The sequence below is a fragment of the Megalobrama amblycephala genome, linkage group LG3 (genome assembly GCF_018812025.1).
Source record: "Megalobrama amblycephala isolate DHTTF-2021 linkage group LG3, ASM1881202v1, whole genome shotgun sequence".
In the NCBI taxonomy this organism is placed as follows: domain Eukaryota; kingdom Metazoa; phylum Chordata; class Actinopteri; order Cypriniformes; family Xenocyprididae; genus Megalobrama; species Megalobrama amblycephala.
Genome location: NC_063046.1, coordinates 22,544,407 through 22,559,643, shown reverse-complemented (window position 1 = coordinate 22,559,643; position 15,237 = coordinate 22,544,407). Strand labels below are relative to the sequence as shown.

At 36.8% G+C, this 15,237-nt stretch overlaps 1 protein-coding gene across 2 annotated transcripts in view; it reads left to right on the top strand.

Moving 5' to 3' along the window:
• Window positions 1-11,792, top strand: part of lg3h20orf27 (linkage group 3 C20orf27 homolog) — a 25,389-nt gene extending 13,597 nt beyond the window's left edge. For both annotated transcript variants that reach the window (XM_048184650.1, XM_048184651.1), the window contains exons 4-6: window positions 3,722-3,860; window positions 5,835-5,960; window positions 10,441-11,792. In XM_048184650.1, coding sequence (XP_048040607.1) covers window positions 3,722-3,860; window positions 5,835-5,960; window positions 10,441-10,541 — 366 coding nt within the window. In that variant the 3' untranslated portion in view covers window positions 10,542-11,792. The remainder of the gene's footprint in view (window positions 1-3,721; window positions 3,861-5,834; window positions 5,961-10,440) is intronic.
• The last annotated feature ends 3,445 nt before the right edge of the window (window positions 11,793-15,237 follow it).

Here is a 15,237-nt window from a genome sequence, read left to right as displayed (position 1 = left end):
TTTGGTGCAATGCATTGCCATTAAGTTTGATTTTTTTTTTTTTTTTTTTTTTTTTTTGGTGTGTGTGTGTGGTTCTCGCTATGGCAAGATATTATAACAAACTGCTGTGCAACTCATTTTACAGTGTGTGGAACTGAACGATATCTCAAATCATGCGGCTTGCTCAAGAGAGGTGTGTTGTTACTTTGATTGTTTCTGTATGAAATGACCAAGAATGCCCTAAAAACAACATAGCTATGTAGTGACTGAGACTGCCTATAAAAAAGACTTGCGTGTATGAATATTACTGTCTTGTATAGTGTCTTTTGTATTGTATACCATTTTATGCATGCCTTATGATAGAACCACCAGATAATTTAACCCCACATATTCCATTTTTGGTATCTACGAATTTGTATTTTGATGATCTAAAATGATCATGTGATCATCCCTATTCCCTATGTGATCATCCCTATGTGCCGTATGTAGCCGTTTGGAATGCACTTGGCAAAGGGAGCGGCATAATTTCCTCATTATCTTAAGCTTGGATGTTCCCATGAAAACGCTTTTTTTTTTTTTTTTTTTTTTTTTTTAAACTGTTGCAAATAAAAACATATTTTATATAATACTGTATAGTAAAAAAAAAAAAAAAAAAAAAAAAAAAAAAATATATATATATATATATATATATATATATATATATATATATATATATATATATATATATATAAAAATATAAATTGTATATTTATTTATGCCGGCGCTGCGTTGTCACGGGAACATCCCAGCTGAAGATAATGAGGAAAATACGCCGCTCCCTTTGCCAAGTGCATTACAAATGGTTACATATGGCACGCGCGTGTCCTGCTTACATAGGGATGATCACATAGGGCTTAGAGATGATCACTTCCATTTGGTCCATGATGATCATTCCAACTTGCCCCTGAAGTGTTCGGTACGAATACGCGTACCGTTACACCCCTATCATGTATTTTATATGTTGAAACCTATGTAATTTTATAAACAATCTTTAATAGTTTCTGCATCAACACCCAATCCAGTTACATATGCAAAATACCAAGCTGGAAGACAATGAGTCATAAACTTTCCCTCTGAAAGCTTAATTTACCATTGGCTCACTGACTCCTGGGAAGAGTGACCATCCTTCGAGGTCTGTGTGGGGCCTCACCCGGCCCCAGAGCTGGAGCGGGCGCACCGACAGGCCTCAAACAAGCCATGTGTAACTTTCTCGACCATAACAGGGTCAGACTAACACCACAAGTTCATCATCATTTCTTTGTTCAACATGGAATAAATTGATAGCAACTTCATCACGGAACAATCAAGACTTTCTTCTGAGACTTCTGGATGCTTTTTCAAAAGCTGTGTGCCATTGCAAGAATTGTACATTTAAATAACTGAACTGATGTTTAGGATAAGCTGCAGACTCCTTGTTTAACAAGGTTTTTTGAAATAATAAACTGATGGTTCTTTCAGCTGGTTAAATGACTTTTTTTTTTTTTTTTTTTTTTCTCCATAGTGTGTGTATGATTGTGTGTATGTGTTTGTTTAGATTAGTTGTGTTCGTGACTTAGTCAGTAAAACTTGTGCACAATACATATGAGTATTTGGTTCTGATTCTCTGCTTGCAGCAAAGTGAATTTAACAATTCCTGATCTTGCTACATGCTCTGAGCACTATACACAATAAGGTTTGTTTTTCTGTGGCCACAAAAAAATATCCTTTCTGGGAGTTCATAGAAGATCGATACTAAGTGTTCACTGGATTAACAGGCTAGTTAGTTGTAATAATAATTCTGCTACATCAAGTTAATTCCATTAACTGATCCAAATATTTATAATGAATTATAACGAGTTATGATTCATTATTAATATTTCCCTTTTGAGCTAATTTGCTACATCAACATGGTAAAAAAAGTCCTTGCATGGGCTAATGATGGATGGATGGATGGATGGATGGATGGATGGATGGATGGATGGAATGATGGATGGATGGATGGATGATTGGATGTTGGTGGGATGGATTTAGGGATGGATGGATGGATGGATGGATGGATGGATGGATGGTTGGTTATATGGATGGATGGATGGATGGATTATTGGATTGGGGGCAGTTGTGGCCTAATGGATAGAGAGTTGGACTTGTAACCCAAAGGTCATGGGTTCGAGTCTCAGGTCCGGCAGGGTTTGTCGTGAGGGGTGTGAATATCCAGCGCTCTCCCCACCTTCAATACCACGACTGAGGTGAGACCCTTGAGCAAGGCACCGTACCCCCAACTGCTCCCCGGGCGCCGCAGCAATGGCTACCCACTGCTCCGGGTGTGTGTTCACAGTGTGTGTGTTCACTGCTGTGTGTGTGCACTTGGATGGGTTAAATGCAGAGCACAAATTCCGAGTATGGGTCACCCACAAGTCACTTCACTTTCACTTTTTGATGGTTGGATGGTTGATTGGATGGATGGATGGATGGATGGTTGGATGGATGTTGGTGGGATGGATTTAGGGATGGATGGATGGACGGACGGTTGGATGGATAGACAGACAGTTGGATGGATGGAGGATGGATGGATATTTCTATTTGTTATTTTTGGAAGAAAACAGATTGGATGGTAAATAGTCTAACAATGTATATTTATATTATGTTTTTGTTTATTGGTGTGTTATGATTTTTTTTTTTTTTTAATTAATACACATAAAAAATGAAGTGTGTATTATGAAAGTAAATAGGGTCTGTTTTGTTGTTCTGTTGACTCTAAACATGTTTTTAATGGTTTACACAAGTTGCTTGTTGTGAGAACAGTGAGTTTTTGAACATTTGATCGCACAGAGACTCTGTTTGCATTCCTCCTACTCGCAAATAACTAAGAGACAAGATACACAAACATGCTCGCGTTCACCCCAAAGTGGGTGTCATATTCTGTGACTCTTTTCATCGCGGATGCTCTCACTCTCTCGCTCCCTCCATCTAACTGCCCCGTTACTGCCCTGTGTTGCCATGGAGACAGCTGCAGCGGTATCGAGCAGTATATGAACACCTGCACCTCTGGACTGTCACTCTGTTTGATTTATTATGTTTTGATGAGTGTCCAATAAAACGTTATTTGATTCTGTCATCTTTTGCTGTGACCCAGATGCAGTTTGAACGAGTTCCGTCACTCTCTTTTACAGCAGTTCTCATTTTTTTTTCACCCTTAAATTATTATCCCATTTACCTTCCTTGGTTAATAAGATCTTCAAGTAATGAACATTTTAATTTGACAGAATATTTTTGCCGTTTCATCCAGTTACATCAGCGGATCATATAATAGATAATCTTTCATGTCTTCTGCACCTAAAATTCATACCATTCAGAAATTAGTCATAAGACAACTATGATGTTAAAAATGATCATTCAGCTCTAGATTAATTCAAATAAGTTGAATATGATTTCATCATTGATCAGTCAAGACAGATTTCATTAATGATATCAGCTAACTATGATGTCATCAATGAAGCAATCAACTATGATTCATTAATTTGTTAATAAGTAAACTATAATTCATACAATGATTTCATCAGTCAGCTAAGATTTCACCGACATTAACAGTGAACTATGAGTCCATCATTTATCACAGTAAACCATGATCTTCATCAAAAGTAGCAGATCAAGTGCACACAGCAATTTGCCTCATATCGTCATAGACCTGATGACACCCAACCATAACCTCTGTTGATATCCTCAGGTGGGCTTCCTGAAAACGCAGCACCGATATGAGATTGTGTTCACACTGCCAGAGATGCCAGAGCTCGGCAAAGACGTTTGTCCAGCCCCCATCCCCAACCCACACCTGCGGATCACTGATATAACCGCATCCTCAGAGGGTATGTCTCATCGCTGTCTGACCAACACACCTGAACATGCCGAACATTGAAGAGTCAAGCTCTGGTGTTTTGTGACTTATTGAAGGAATTCCCAAATGTTTTTGTCAGCCAAACCTCTTTGGACTAAAATATTTTAAGTTAAAGGGTTAGTTTACCCAAAAATGAACACAAATGAAGTTCTTTGGAACACAAATAAAGATCTTTTTGATGAAATCTGAGAGCTTTCTGTCCTGCCATTGACATTCTTTGCAGCCACCACTTTCAATTCACATTTATTTGTATAGCGCTTTTCACAATACATATAGTTTCAGAGCAGCTTTACAGAAAATGCTTGTCAACATTACAATTTAGAGTGATCTGTTATCCGAGGTGACCCGTTATGTAATTTCAGAAATGTACATATACAAATCACGCAGTTAGCTAACAATCTATTAATTAAAAAAATTAATTATATAAGGCAGAAACAATGAGCTCACTGAAGTATTTAATACATGTTTCAAGCTCCAGACAGGTAGTAAAGACATCATTAAAGTAATCCATGTGACTCCTGTGGTTTAACCTCAATTTTATGAAGCGACTTGAGTACTTTACGAGCTTTATGTCCCCTTAAGAATAAAATCCCTCCGAGAACCATATGGGATATTCCAGTGAAGGGCTCTCAGAACTGGTTTCAACCAGTTATTTCATTTAATGTCTCAAACTCATTTGAGACTATTGGCTAGATCAGTTTAGCAAATGGATGCATACATATTATTTATTTACAGGTATTACAATAACAAAGCATTTATGGGTTATTCATTGCGCAGCATATATGCACAACATCTGGTGAATTCAAAGGTTAAGTGTGAAATATTCAGTGTTTAATTTTCTCATATTGCAGATTAATGTGCAGAGAACGTGTTTGAGACGCAGGAGAGTGGAGTCTCGATGACCCTGTCCCAAATGCACACTTCAAGATTTGTCACTCCACGCTCTTGTGGACTTACATGGCTGTGTTGCATGTCTGTTAAGTCTATGAGACCGTAGGGTGTCCCATTGATCATTTTAGGTTTCAGAAGTTGCTTGTGAGCATCCCCTTTGCTCTCGATATGCACCCTTGATGCACACTTTTGCTGAGCCCGCACTGAATTGAGTTCCGCAGCAGACTTCTTTCCAACAGTCAAAGCGCCGTTATGTCACGAAAGTGTGGACTCGTAGGAAGACCACAAGGGTTTAAACCAGTGGTCTCAAACTCAATTCCTCACAGGGCCACAGCTCTGCACAGTTTAGCTCCAACCAGCTCCAACTCACACCTGCTTGGAAGTTTCTAGTAATCTTGAAGACCTTGATTAGCTGGATCAGGTGTGTTTGATTAGGGTTGGAGCAAAACTGTGCAGAGCTGTGGCCCTCCAAGAATTGAGTTTGAGACCACTGGTTTAAACCCTCATGGTCTTCTTCTGAGTCCACACTTTCGTGACGCAATGCCGTTTTGACTGCCGGGTAGAAGTCCTCTGTGTAGCTTGCGGGCTCAGCAGAAGTGTGCATCGAGGGTGCATATCGACTGCAAAGGGGGTGCTCACGAGCACCCTTCTGAAACCTAAAATGACGAAATCGTGTCTCGTGGACGACACGGACATGCACACGCACACGCAGCGGCCATTGTAAGTCCACAAGACCGAAAGTGCATATGAAGTGTGCCATTTGGGACAGGGCCAATATCTCTCTTGCTGCTGAAATTACAGCTCATAGCAGCTTTAAGCATTTTCCATTGTGATGATAGATTGTGTGCACATGTTACCAAGAAAAGATGCCCAATAATGGGCACACGTCTAGCTGAACTCATGAGTGCGAGTCGTCCATTCCTAAACTGGTGTGACTGGAGCTTAACAAACTTTTTGTCTGTGAGATAAAAATGGTTTTACATCATTCATATACAACGCCTGGAGATTAACCTTTATAAATGACGTTCTTCCATGACTTTGCATCTGTGTTCAGGAGGTCTGAGGGTGACGTGTGAATATATGGCCCATCAGGAGGGAGTGATGTGTGAGGAGGTGCAGATTCTTAGTGAAAGCAAAGAAGACGCATCTGTGAAGGTCAAAGTTCACGCCCGTGTCATGGGTAAGTGACCTTAGATTTTCCAGTATCTTAAAGACCCCCTGTGGTGAAAATCAAGTTTTTAATGTTGTTTATATGTCTATGTAGTGTTTTTAATATGCTTTAAGACAAACCATGTGCAAATGCATAAGTCAACACCATTGCTGAGTATTTTATGTTTGAAACTGTAGTAAACCAAAGACTAGTCTTAAACCCGCGGTTTGAAATTGTGGGTGTTTGTGATGTCACAGACTACCTTGTAACCAATCACAACAACGTGCCGGCAGGCTTTAGCATATCATTAACTATGACTGCTCTGAAGCAGGAAAGTCTCGAGAGAAGCCAGGTTATCCCAGTATATTTTCTGTTGATATGAAAAATTTTGTACATTTAGCAATATAGCGAGTCTATTACGATGTTATGATGAACTATATGCCTTTCTCCACTGACATTCTGAGTTGTTCAAAGCGTTTGTAATGATACTGATTGTTAGAAGGCAGCTGTCTGACTCTGAGATGAAGAACAGGAACATGGTTTGTGTAACATTAGCAACACATTTGTAGGGAAAAACACCCTAGGAAGTAAAATTAGCTCAAATGAAATATTTATAGGGAATTATAAAGAGTTGTTTAGATTACGACCGAGCAACTGAGTCGTCCAGCGTTCATTTGCTCGAACCGTAATAAGCTCTTGTAGCGGATATAAATATCCAACAATCGTGAAAACACTGATTAAAGCCCGGTAACTTGATCACTGTTTAAGACATTAAATTTTAGAATCACATAATACAAGACACTTTCTTTTTTAAATCTACAAGAGATTTATTTATTCTAACACAAATTAATCTAACACAAACACACGCCCATACACACATACATTTATACGCGTTGCAGTAAGAAGGAAATGAGAGAGAAAGAGTTTTGAAAGAGAGAGAGAGAGAGAGTGATATGATTAACAGAATTCCTATCAATGCATTTCAAAGACCCGAACGAACCATGAATCATTAATTTAAATGCACCAGTTCAGTTTTCATCTGGAGGTACTTGCTTGCGTTGACTTAAAGGTGAATTTCCCTCGTCCTGCAGAGAAGGGTTTCCCAAGTCGATGATTGGTCCAGGTCAGGTCCGTGTGGAACAATGAAAGGAAGTCTCTTTGTCGCTTGAGTTGAAGCCGCAAAAGTCGTTGGTTGAACTTTGCGGCGAAACTTAGGACACAAGACTTTCAGCGGTAAAGGAAAATTAAGTAAAAGAAAAGAAACATGAGTGAAGGTTGGATGGCTTGAATGAGCGGCTTGTCTGTTCTTCTTGTTACTCCATTGTTCTTGGTACTTGTCTTGGCTTCTTTTCCCAGAACTAACCAACTCCTTCCTCGTTTACCAACCAACTCCCCCGTTCACTATCTTGCAATATGATCATTTAAACTTAGTTGTTTGTCACACCTCTGAGGAGTCCTGGCCAATCAGACATTGTCCTGTTTCAAGAGGGCCTTCCTCTGCCCCCAATAAAACATAAGTTTTACATCCTGTTTCTGCTTCAGCAGAGAGTGCCATTTTAACATAATTTCTATTAAATGGAATACAATACATTTTAAACAGATTTCATTCAAGTCGGGATATAGGAAAGGGGAAAAGAATCAAATTAAGTCCAAATAAGGCATACTTTCAGTCATTCAGTCAAGAGTTAACACATTTACATGAATTGTGAGTGTTCTAAAGCCTAACTGTTTACAGGTAGTACTTGTGGACACATAATGCAAAATGTATGTAGATAAAAGATGTTTGATAAGTCCGTTAAAATTGTTGGAACAATTTTGAAGCAGTTTTATTTGTTCAACAGTCTCTTTGGCTTTCCTGTGAAGTAAGGAAACAAAAGGGTCTGCATTGTCTCTCTGTTTCTTTCTTTGATCATCAGAGCAAACTTTGTCTTCTTGGGTGACCCTTTGGTATGTCGCTTCTCCTGCTATCAGGAAGCATGTGTCGTAAAAGTAATCAGCCTGGCTTTATCTGCAGACGGGCCGGAGCCGGAACCTCAATTCTGAATTAGAATTATGTTTTGAAAGAATCATCTGAATGATTCATTTGTCTGGTTCGTCCACAGTTCCTACATATTATTATCTGTTTGATAACGTAGTCAAGCAAAAGGCTAATCATATTAATTCATATTAATTAATGACAGAACCGTCGCATGCAAGCGCGTGTGACTGTGATTTATGTGCATATGTCAGTCAGTGTGGCCTTGCATGTCAAGTTCTGAGAGAGATATTCAGCCCATTATAAATTATGATTTTTTGCTGCCTCTGGAATGGATCAAACCATAGATATTAGCCTACCTGATAAATTCAACTAAATATGCTGGAAATCCGCACTCATTCAAGGATGTGCATTTATTTCACGTACGGAGAAAGCACGGGCGCCTGCAGGATTTCATCTGAATGTTTTTTTTTTTTAAATCTGAAAACTACAAAAAGCAACGAAATTGTCAAATATCCATTTAGCGCATGTTCACGGAGGAAAACGGCTGCTTGTTCTCTCGATACTGTCTGTTTTACAGAGAAATCGCTTCAGGTGATTCAGTGAGAGAGCAGTCCAAACAAATGCAAGTGGATTCAGACCGTTTTGCAAAGGCGTTTTACCAATTCATAATTTGAAACGCAATTTAAGCGTCAGAAAATATGTGAGCAGTTCAGTTGCACAACTTTTAAATTGAATATATGAAGCCAAGCAAGCTTTTTTTTTTTCAATATCCACAAAACAAACAACAAATTGCTCGTCACTACAGCAACAGTAGACTCTCCGAACTGGCGTGAGCAAGTGGAGGTGGGGTTAATTTGCATATTCATTGATCGTGTATATTAAATGAGGCAAGGGTGTAAAGTTACATTCAAGCTATTTTAAGGCATTAAGACATTTTTTTCACTTGAATTTTTTTTAAAAATATGTCATTTTGGTGATCAAAGATGAGTTTTAAGGGATAAAATAATTGACTACAGGGGGACTTTAACAGCCAAACTGGCTAATGTTTTTGGGAGTTGTTGTTGTGACATTTTAGGACACTGTTTAAGGCAGGAGATCAGGTGAGGTTATTTGGTGCCCTCTACTGGTGTCTTTATGTAAAAATTGATTAAAGGAATATTCCAGGTGCAATACAAGTTAAAAGGATAGTTTACCCAGAAATTTAAATGTTGTCATTTACTTACCCTTAAGTTGTTCCAAACCTGTATGAATGTCTTCTGTTGAACACAAAAATGTTGGTAACCAAACAGTTGATGGGACCCCATTGATTTCCATGGTATTTTTTTCATACTATGGAAGTCAATGGCTACAGTCTTTTGTGATCAACAGAAGAAACTCATACAGGTTTGGAACAATTTAAGGGTGAGTAAATGATGACAACATTTACATTTCTTTGTAAACTATTCCTTTAATCTCATCTGATAACATTTATGGCGTAATGTTCATCGCCACAAAATATTTAACTTGTTCCAATTCGCTGAATTATTTAAGCAAAAACCTTAAAATGGAAGTAAATAAGGCTTTTTTTAGGATTTAAAAGCACAATTGTGAAGCTTATTCTTAGAAGTATTTACATCAATTCTTCTGTTAAAATGTGTATATTACACTACTGTTAAAGTTTCTGATTTTTATTTATTTATTGTTTTTGAAAGAAGTCTCTTCTGCTCACCAAGGCTGCATAACACTAATATTGTGAAATATTATTACAATTTGAAATAACTATTTGAATTGAATATATTTTAAAATGTAATTTTATACCTGTGATCAAAGCTGAATTTTCAGCATCATTACTCCAGTCTTCAGTCACATGATCCTTCAAAAATCATTCTAATATGCTGATTTGCTGCTCAAGAAACATTTCTGATTATCAATGTTGAAAAGTGTTGTGAGCTTAATATTTTTGTGGAAACCGTGATGCATTTTTTCAGGATTCTTAATAAGCACTATTTTGAAACCGAAAACATTTGTAACATGTCTTTTGATCAATTTAATGCATCCTTGCTGAATTCAAGCATTCATTTCTGTTAAAAATCTTACTGACCCCCACAAAACTAGTGTAGTGTATGTGAGCTGTAAAGGTGCTTAAATCATCATTTTTGTAACAATTTAGGGTTTTGGGGTTTATAACATTGTAAAATTGAAACTTTAGACAGAAAAGTGATTTTCCCACACTAAAATCATGTTAATACACTATAGTTTACATATTGAATGTTACATTTATTGAGTATTTATTGGCCCCATTAATTTCCATTCTAAGTGATTCAATCTTCAGATTTTTTTTCAATTTTTAAAGAAACAGAGGAACAAGTCAAAATTATTTTTTTGTGGTAATCAACATTATGCCACAAATGCTCACAATTGAGCATTATTTGTACTGACCCCAGCATTTTAAATGTTAAAACAGCCTGTTTTGTGTGCCGGCGGTGCTATCCATAGAGTATAAGTTGTATTGAATTCATAACATTCCTTTAAATAACTCTTTTCCTTTGTCAGACCGTCACCACGGGACTCCGATGTTGCTGGAAGGTGTGCGGTGCATAGGAGCAGAACTCGAGTACGACTCTGAGCAAAGCGACTGGCAAGGCTTTGACTAAATGGCTGAATCAACAGACTTTCCTCTCAGTGCCAGACATCGTGTGTCGGCAGCGACAGAATGTTCCAGATTCTACCGTCGCAGCGTTCGGAAACACACTGTGGTTACTGCCTTGTTTGTACTTTTACAATGGAATGCAGAAATGATCTGTTGTTTACTGAAGATCTCTGTGATTTGTCGTTTTTCAGGTTTGGAAAAGAAACAATCAAATATTGTGTTTTGCTCTAACTGAATTCCAGTATTATGATTGAATGTTTCTTTTATATAAATCAAATGTAATATGCTCTTATGTCTGTGTTACTGCACTTTCTTGCTCCAATCTGTGTGATTCAAACGATTTTAAACTAAATCTAGAGTGATGCTTGTGCTCACTGTGAATAAGCCCTGTTTGTACCAGTAGGGGGCGAGGCTGACCACAAAATCTAACTTATATGTTGCACCATGAACTTTGTCGCCATCGTGGCTTAAAAATGTGAATGTTTTGATTCATCTACTGAAATTGATTTGATAATTATTTACTCAGATCAAAATTTATTTTAGCTCCACCAAATGTCGGAGAGTTTGTTTGCCCTGATGGATTTTTAATAAGATCATCACTTTAAGGGCTTTTCAATCATTTCTATGTGTAATATTGGTCTATTTTGTAGAGCCGAAGTGCCTGTAATCATGTTCTTAGTTTATTTGATTGATGCCAGTATGTAATATGAGCCATTAAACACTGAATGTTTGCAACCTTATTTGAGTGTAATATTGTAGGAGCTCTTAAAGGGACATGGTGGTGGAAAAAAATAAGACAAGTCAAGACAAATAATAAGTCAATGTTTTTGTGTTCTTTCGCACATGTTTTGCGTTTCCCCCGACAAACTTTAAGTTCGTTCGCAAAACGTTTGTTCACGGAGGAACGCAAAAATTTTGCGAGCGATCGCAACGTTTTTTGGAACGCAAAACAGTTATGAGAGAACGCAAAAGCACTGACAAATATATTTTTCTCCCGTATCATATTTTTTTCCTTCACCATGCCCCTTTAGGGGCTCCGTAGTATTGCATGTCCATTGAACTGCATTATGGATCTCTGTAAAAGTTCATGTCTTTTCAAACTGCGTCAAAACCCAAAAAATCTTTACAGTAAAAAAAGAAAGAACTCTCCCAGAGCAAATAATAATGTCGGTCTTTACTGTTGAGGGCTTTTTTATGTGTCTTACTGTCATTTTATTTACTCTCAAACAAATAAAATTCACTTGTTGACTTGAAATGCTTTTAAAATAATTTGTGTGGTGTATTAGTTAGTGAATCATTCCACTGAACAGCCACTAGTGGTCAGTGTACTCTAACTAATGAACCTATTCACAGTTTCAGTAATAGGCAATAAAGGGTTGAACTTCTGGTGTTGTATATTGGTTAATTGATAAATGTACAATAAAATTCGACAGAGTTTCATCATGCTTGATAAATAAATGATGAATATATAATTGCACCATTATCCATGTATTTTCCTAATAAGTGAAAGTGAAATTAATAGTCCCTGCAGAAAACTAAATAAGCTCATTCTCTTGAGAGAACAGGTGAGATGAGAAAGACCTTTGGTTTTCAATGTGATAAAAAGCTTAATATCATCATAGAAATGCACAGTTGATCTGAAACCTTTAACATTGTTAAGGAACTTTAACTTCATTTTAATCTTATGTTCAATTCATCTTGAAATGTAGCATTACACATTTCCATGATATAGCTACGCATGAAATAAAAAATGTAAACGCATTCTTCATTCCATAAGTTTACTTTTAGAGTACAAGCATTCATTATTCATGTAACCAACACAAAATTAATAGCGCATCAGATTCATGTAGGCTAAATAAGGTTATTGCATTTCTAGAGCGGTTGGTGGTATTATTTTTAATCGTGATGTGTAAACAACATCACGTTCTGATACAACTGGAAGAAGATTGTATTGTCTATCTGATTTTCACCTGTTCAATGACAAAGAGAGCTTCGTATTTTATACCGAGCCGGAATCAGCACGTCAAGGTTTGTTTTGTCTGTCAGTCACTCTTTTGTCAAGATCTCTCCCCTCAGGGCCACAGTATTGTCTCTATGCCTGAGTGTCACTATACCTTTGTGCATGACTGTAGTATCTGACACTGATGGACTGAAGCAGAAAACTCTGCTTAAAGCCAAATGAACACTCTTATAATCTTAGTTTTATGAAGATGTGGCAGCTTCCTCATGACATCTCCACAGTTGGTGCGAGCATGTGATACAGCTGGTCTGCATCTAGTTTTCATTATTGCTTCGGTTATCATTATTGATACAAACACAAAACTGACTCAATAGCGCATCAGATATACACAATCGATTTTCTATTAATAAATGGCACAAGTAAATGCTGCGCGCAGAAAATGTGACTTACAAAATACTATAAGCGTCCATTTAGGCTAATTAATTTACTGTTCTTGGTCATTAAAGCCAAAAATAAACTCAAGTGAAACTTAAATGTGTTCGCGAAAATAAATGTGTTCCCTCACCAAAACCATCATCTGCATAATTTTGGGTAAAAATTCGCATGGATCTTTTTTACAATATAAATTGTGTAAATGACTGTAGCTATTGCCCATGTTTACGTTTTATTTCGATAAAATACATTTATTTCTGTTTTTCATTCTGAGCCTGTTCGTATTTCCCAAGAAGCCCTAAATTGTTCCGAGTTAATTGGAGATTCTGTGTTATAATGTAGATTGAAATTGACATGAAAAGTTTTTGTTGTTCTAATTTAAACAGATGTTCCTTGGAAGATCATATTTTCTTGAATTATAGTCTTCATTTTGGTTCTATTTTCTTATAAACTAATAGGAAAAAAAGTAAATGAATAACATGCTGACAGTTTAATAGCCTTAATAATGTTGCCATGGTTGACTGAGTCACATTAAATTATATTTATGGCTTAAGTCATACATTATTACTACCTGACCAAACATGTCTAAATATCCAACATAACTTTTTATTACAATCTGCAGAACGGAGAGACCGGGGCTAGTTGTCACGCTTCTGGTGTGTTTATTTTTTTCAAGTCAATTTCTGTATACAAACTTTAAAGCCTTGACTAAGGCTTAAATAAATAAACATATCTGGCTAAAAAAAACTTTTTTTGCTATATCATACCCTTAAGAACGACTTTTGGTTAAAATCTGTGAAAATACATGTCCAAATGTATTCTCATGTGGTTTTGTGCTTATGTTTATACACAGTATTACTAAATATGATGCCACATAGATTCAGAGTAACTGGTTATAAACAAACACAATCGAATTAATAGTAACACACTTTAACTAAATTCTGATGATTAATTCTGATTAATATTTCTTAACTTTCTGAATGTTATTCATATAATTACTATTAATATGGAACATCAAACTGGTTTCTTAGCATTTACACAAAGCACAAATTCAGTGTATTTTCCTGCCCTCTTTTGATTGACAGGAAATATCGGCCCTGACTATGGATAGCCGATAGTGTTAAAATTAGCTTTTGTCGGCCGATACCGATTATTGGCCGATATATCGGTGCATCTATCTATCTATCTATCTATCTATCTATCTATCTATCTATCTATCTATCTATCTATCTATCTATCTATCTATCTATCTATCTATCTATCTATCTATCTATCTATCTATCTATCTATCTATATGTCATGTTTTGTTTAGTTGTGTTTATGGTACATTTGCTGTTTTGCAACATTAGAGTGTTGGAGGAAAGGGCCAGTGTGTGAGACTGTGGGGCCAGAGAGCAGTGGAGGCAATTAAACCTCTCTTGACTGTACTGTTGGTTTGAGGAAGTGAGTGACAGCTCCATTCATCACTTTCGCGGTTTAATCTGTGCTGAGCAGCTGAATTCAATAATGAGCCATTTCGGCACTGAATGACAAACACTGCTGAAAGTGGCAAAACTGCAATTATGTCATTGCAGCCTCCATAATGGGATTGCGCGCTCAGATAAAAGATTCTAATTTTGTTTTTTGTGTATTATGGCAACGGTTCAATGATGAGATGAACACCTGCGGTTCGTGCACCGTGAGGTAAACACAAATAAACCCTTCGTTTATACAATAACGCGTATAATATGCAGTATTCCATCTTTTAAAATAAAGGTTCTTTATTGGCATCTATGGTTCCATGAATGAATCAATGGAACCTTTACAATATACAATAGGTTCTTTATGTTCTTCAGTTCACAGTAAGAAAAAAATGGTTCTTTTGAGAACTGTTCACTGAAAGATTCTTTGGGGAACCAAAATGGTTCTTCTATGGCGTCACTGCGAAAACCCCCTTTTCGGTGTACAAACCGAACCCTACTCTCAATTTTAACACTTGAGAATGCACATTCGTCCTTACACAAACGTTGTGAAGCTGTACATTTGTCAATGAAAAAAAATGTCAATTAAAATATGCTGTTAAAATCTTTTTGTTTTTTTTCTAGATTTTGCTCAGTTTGAAAGTTTAAGTTTACTTAGTTTATTAATTTATCTCTGCAAAATAAAAATTACGTCCCTCAGCGTTTTCCTCTCCTTAATTATTTAGTTTAAAAGACTTTAAAAACAATTAAATAATCGTGTCGTATTTTAGTTGGAAGCGCTTACTTTATAATCACATGACTCATCCGAACACATTTGCCTTGTCCGTTATTCAGCAAGCGCGATTAAA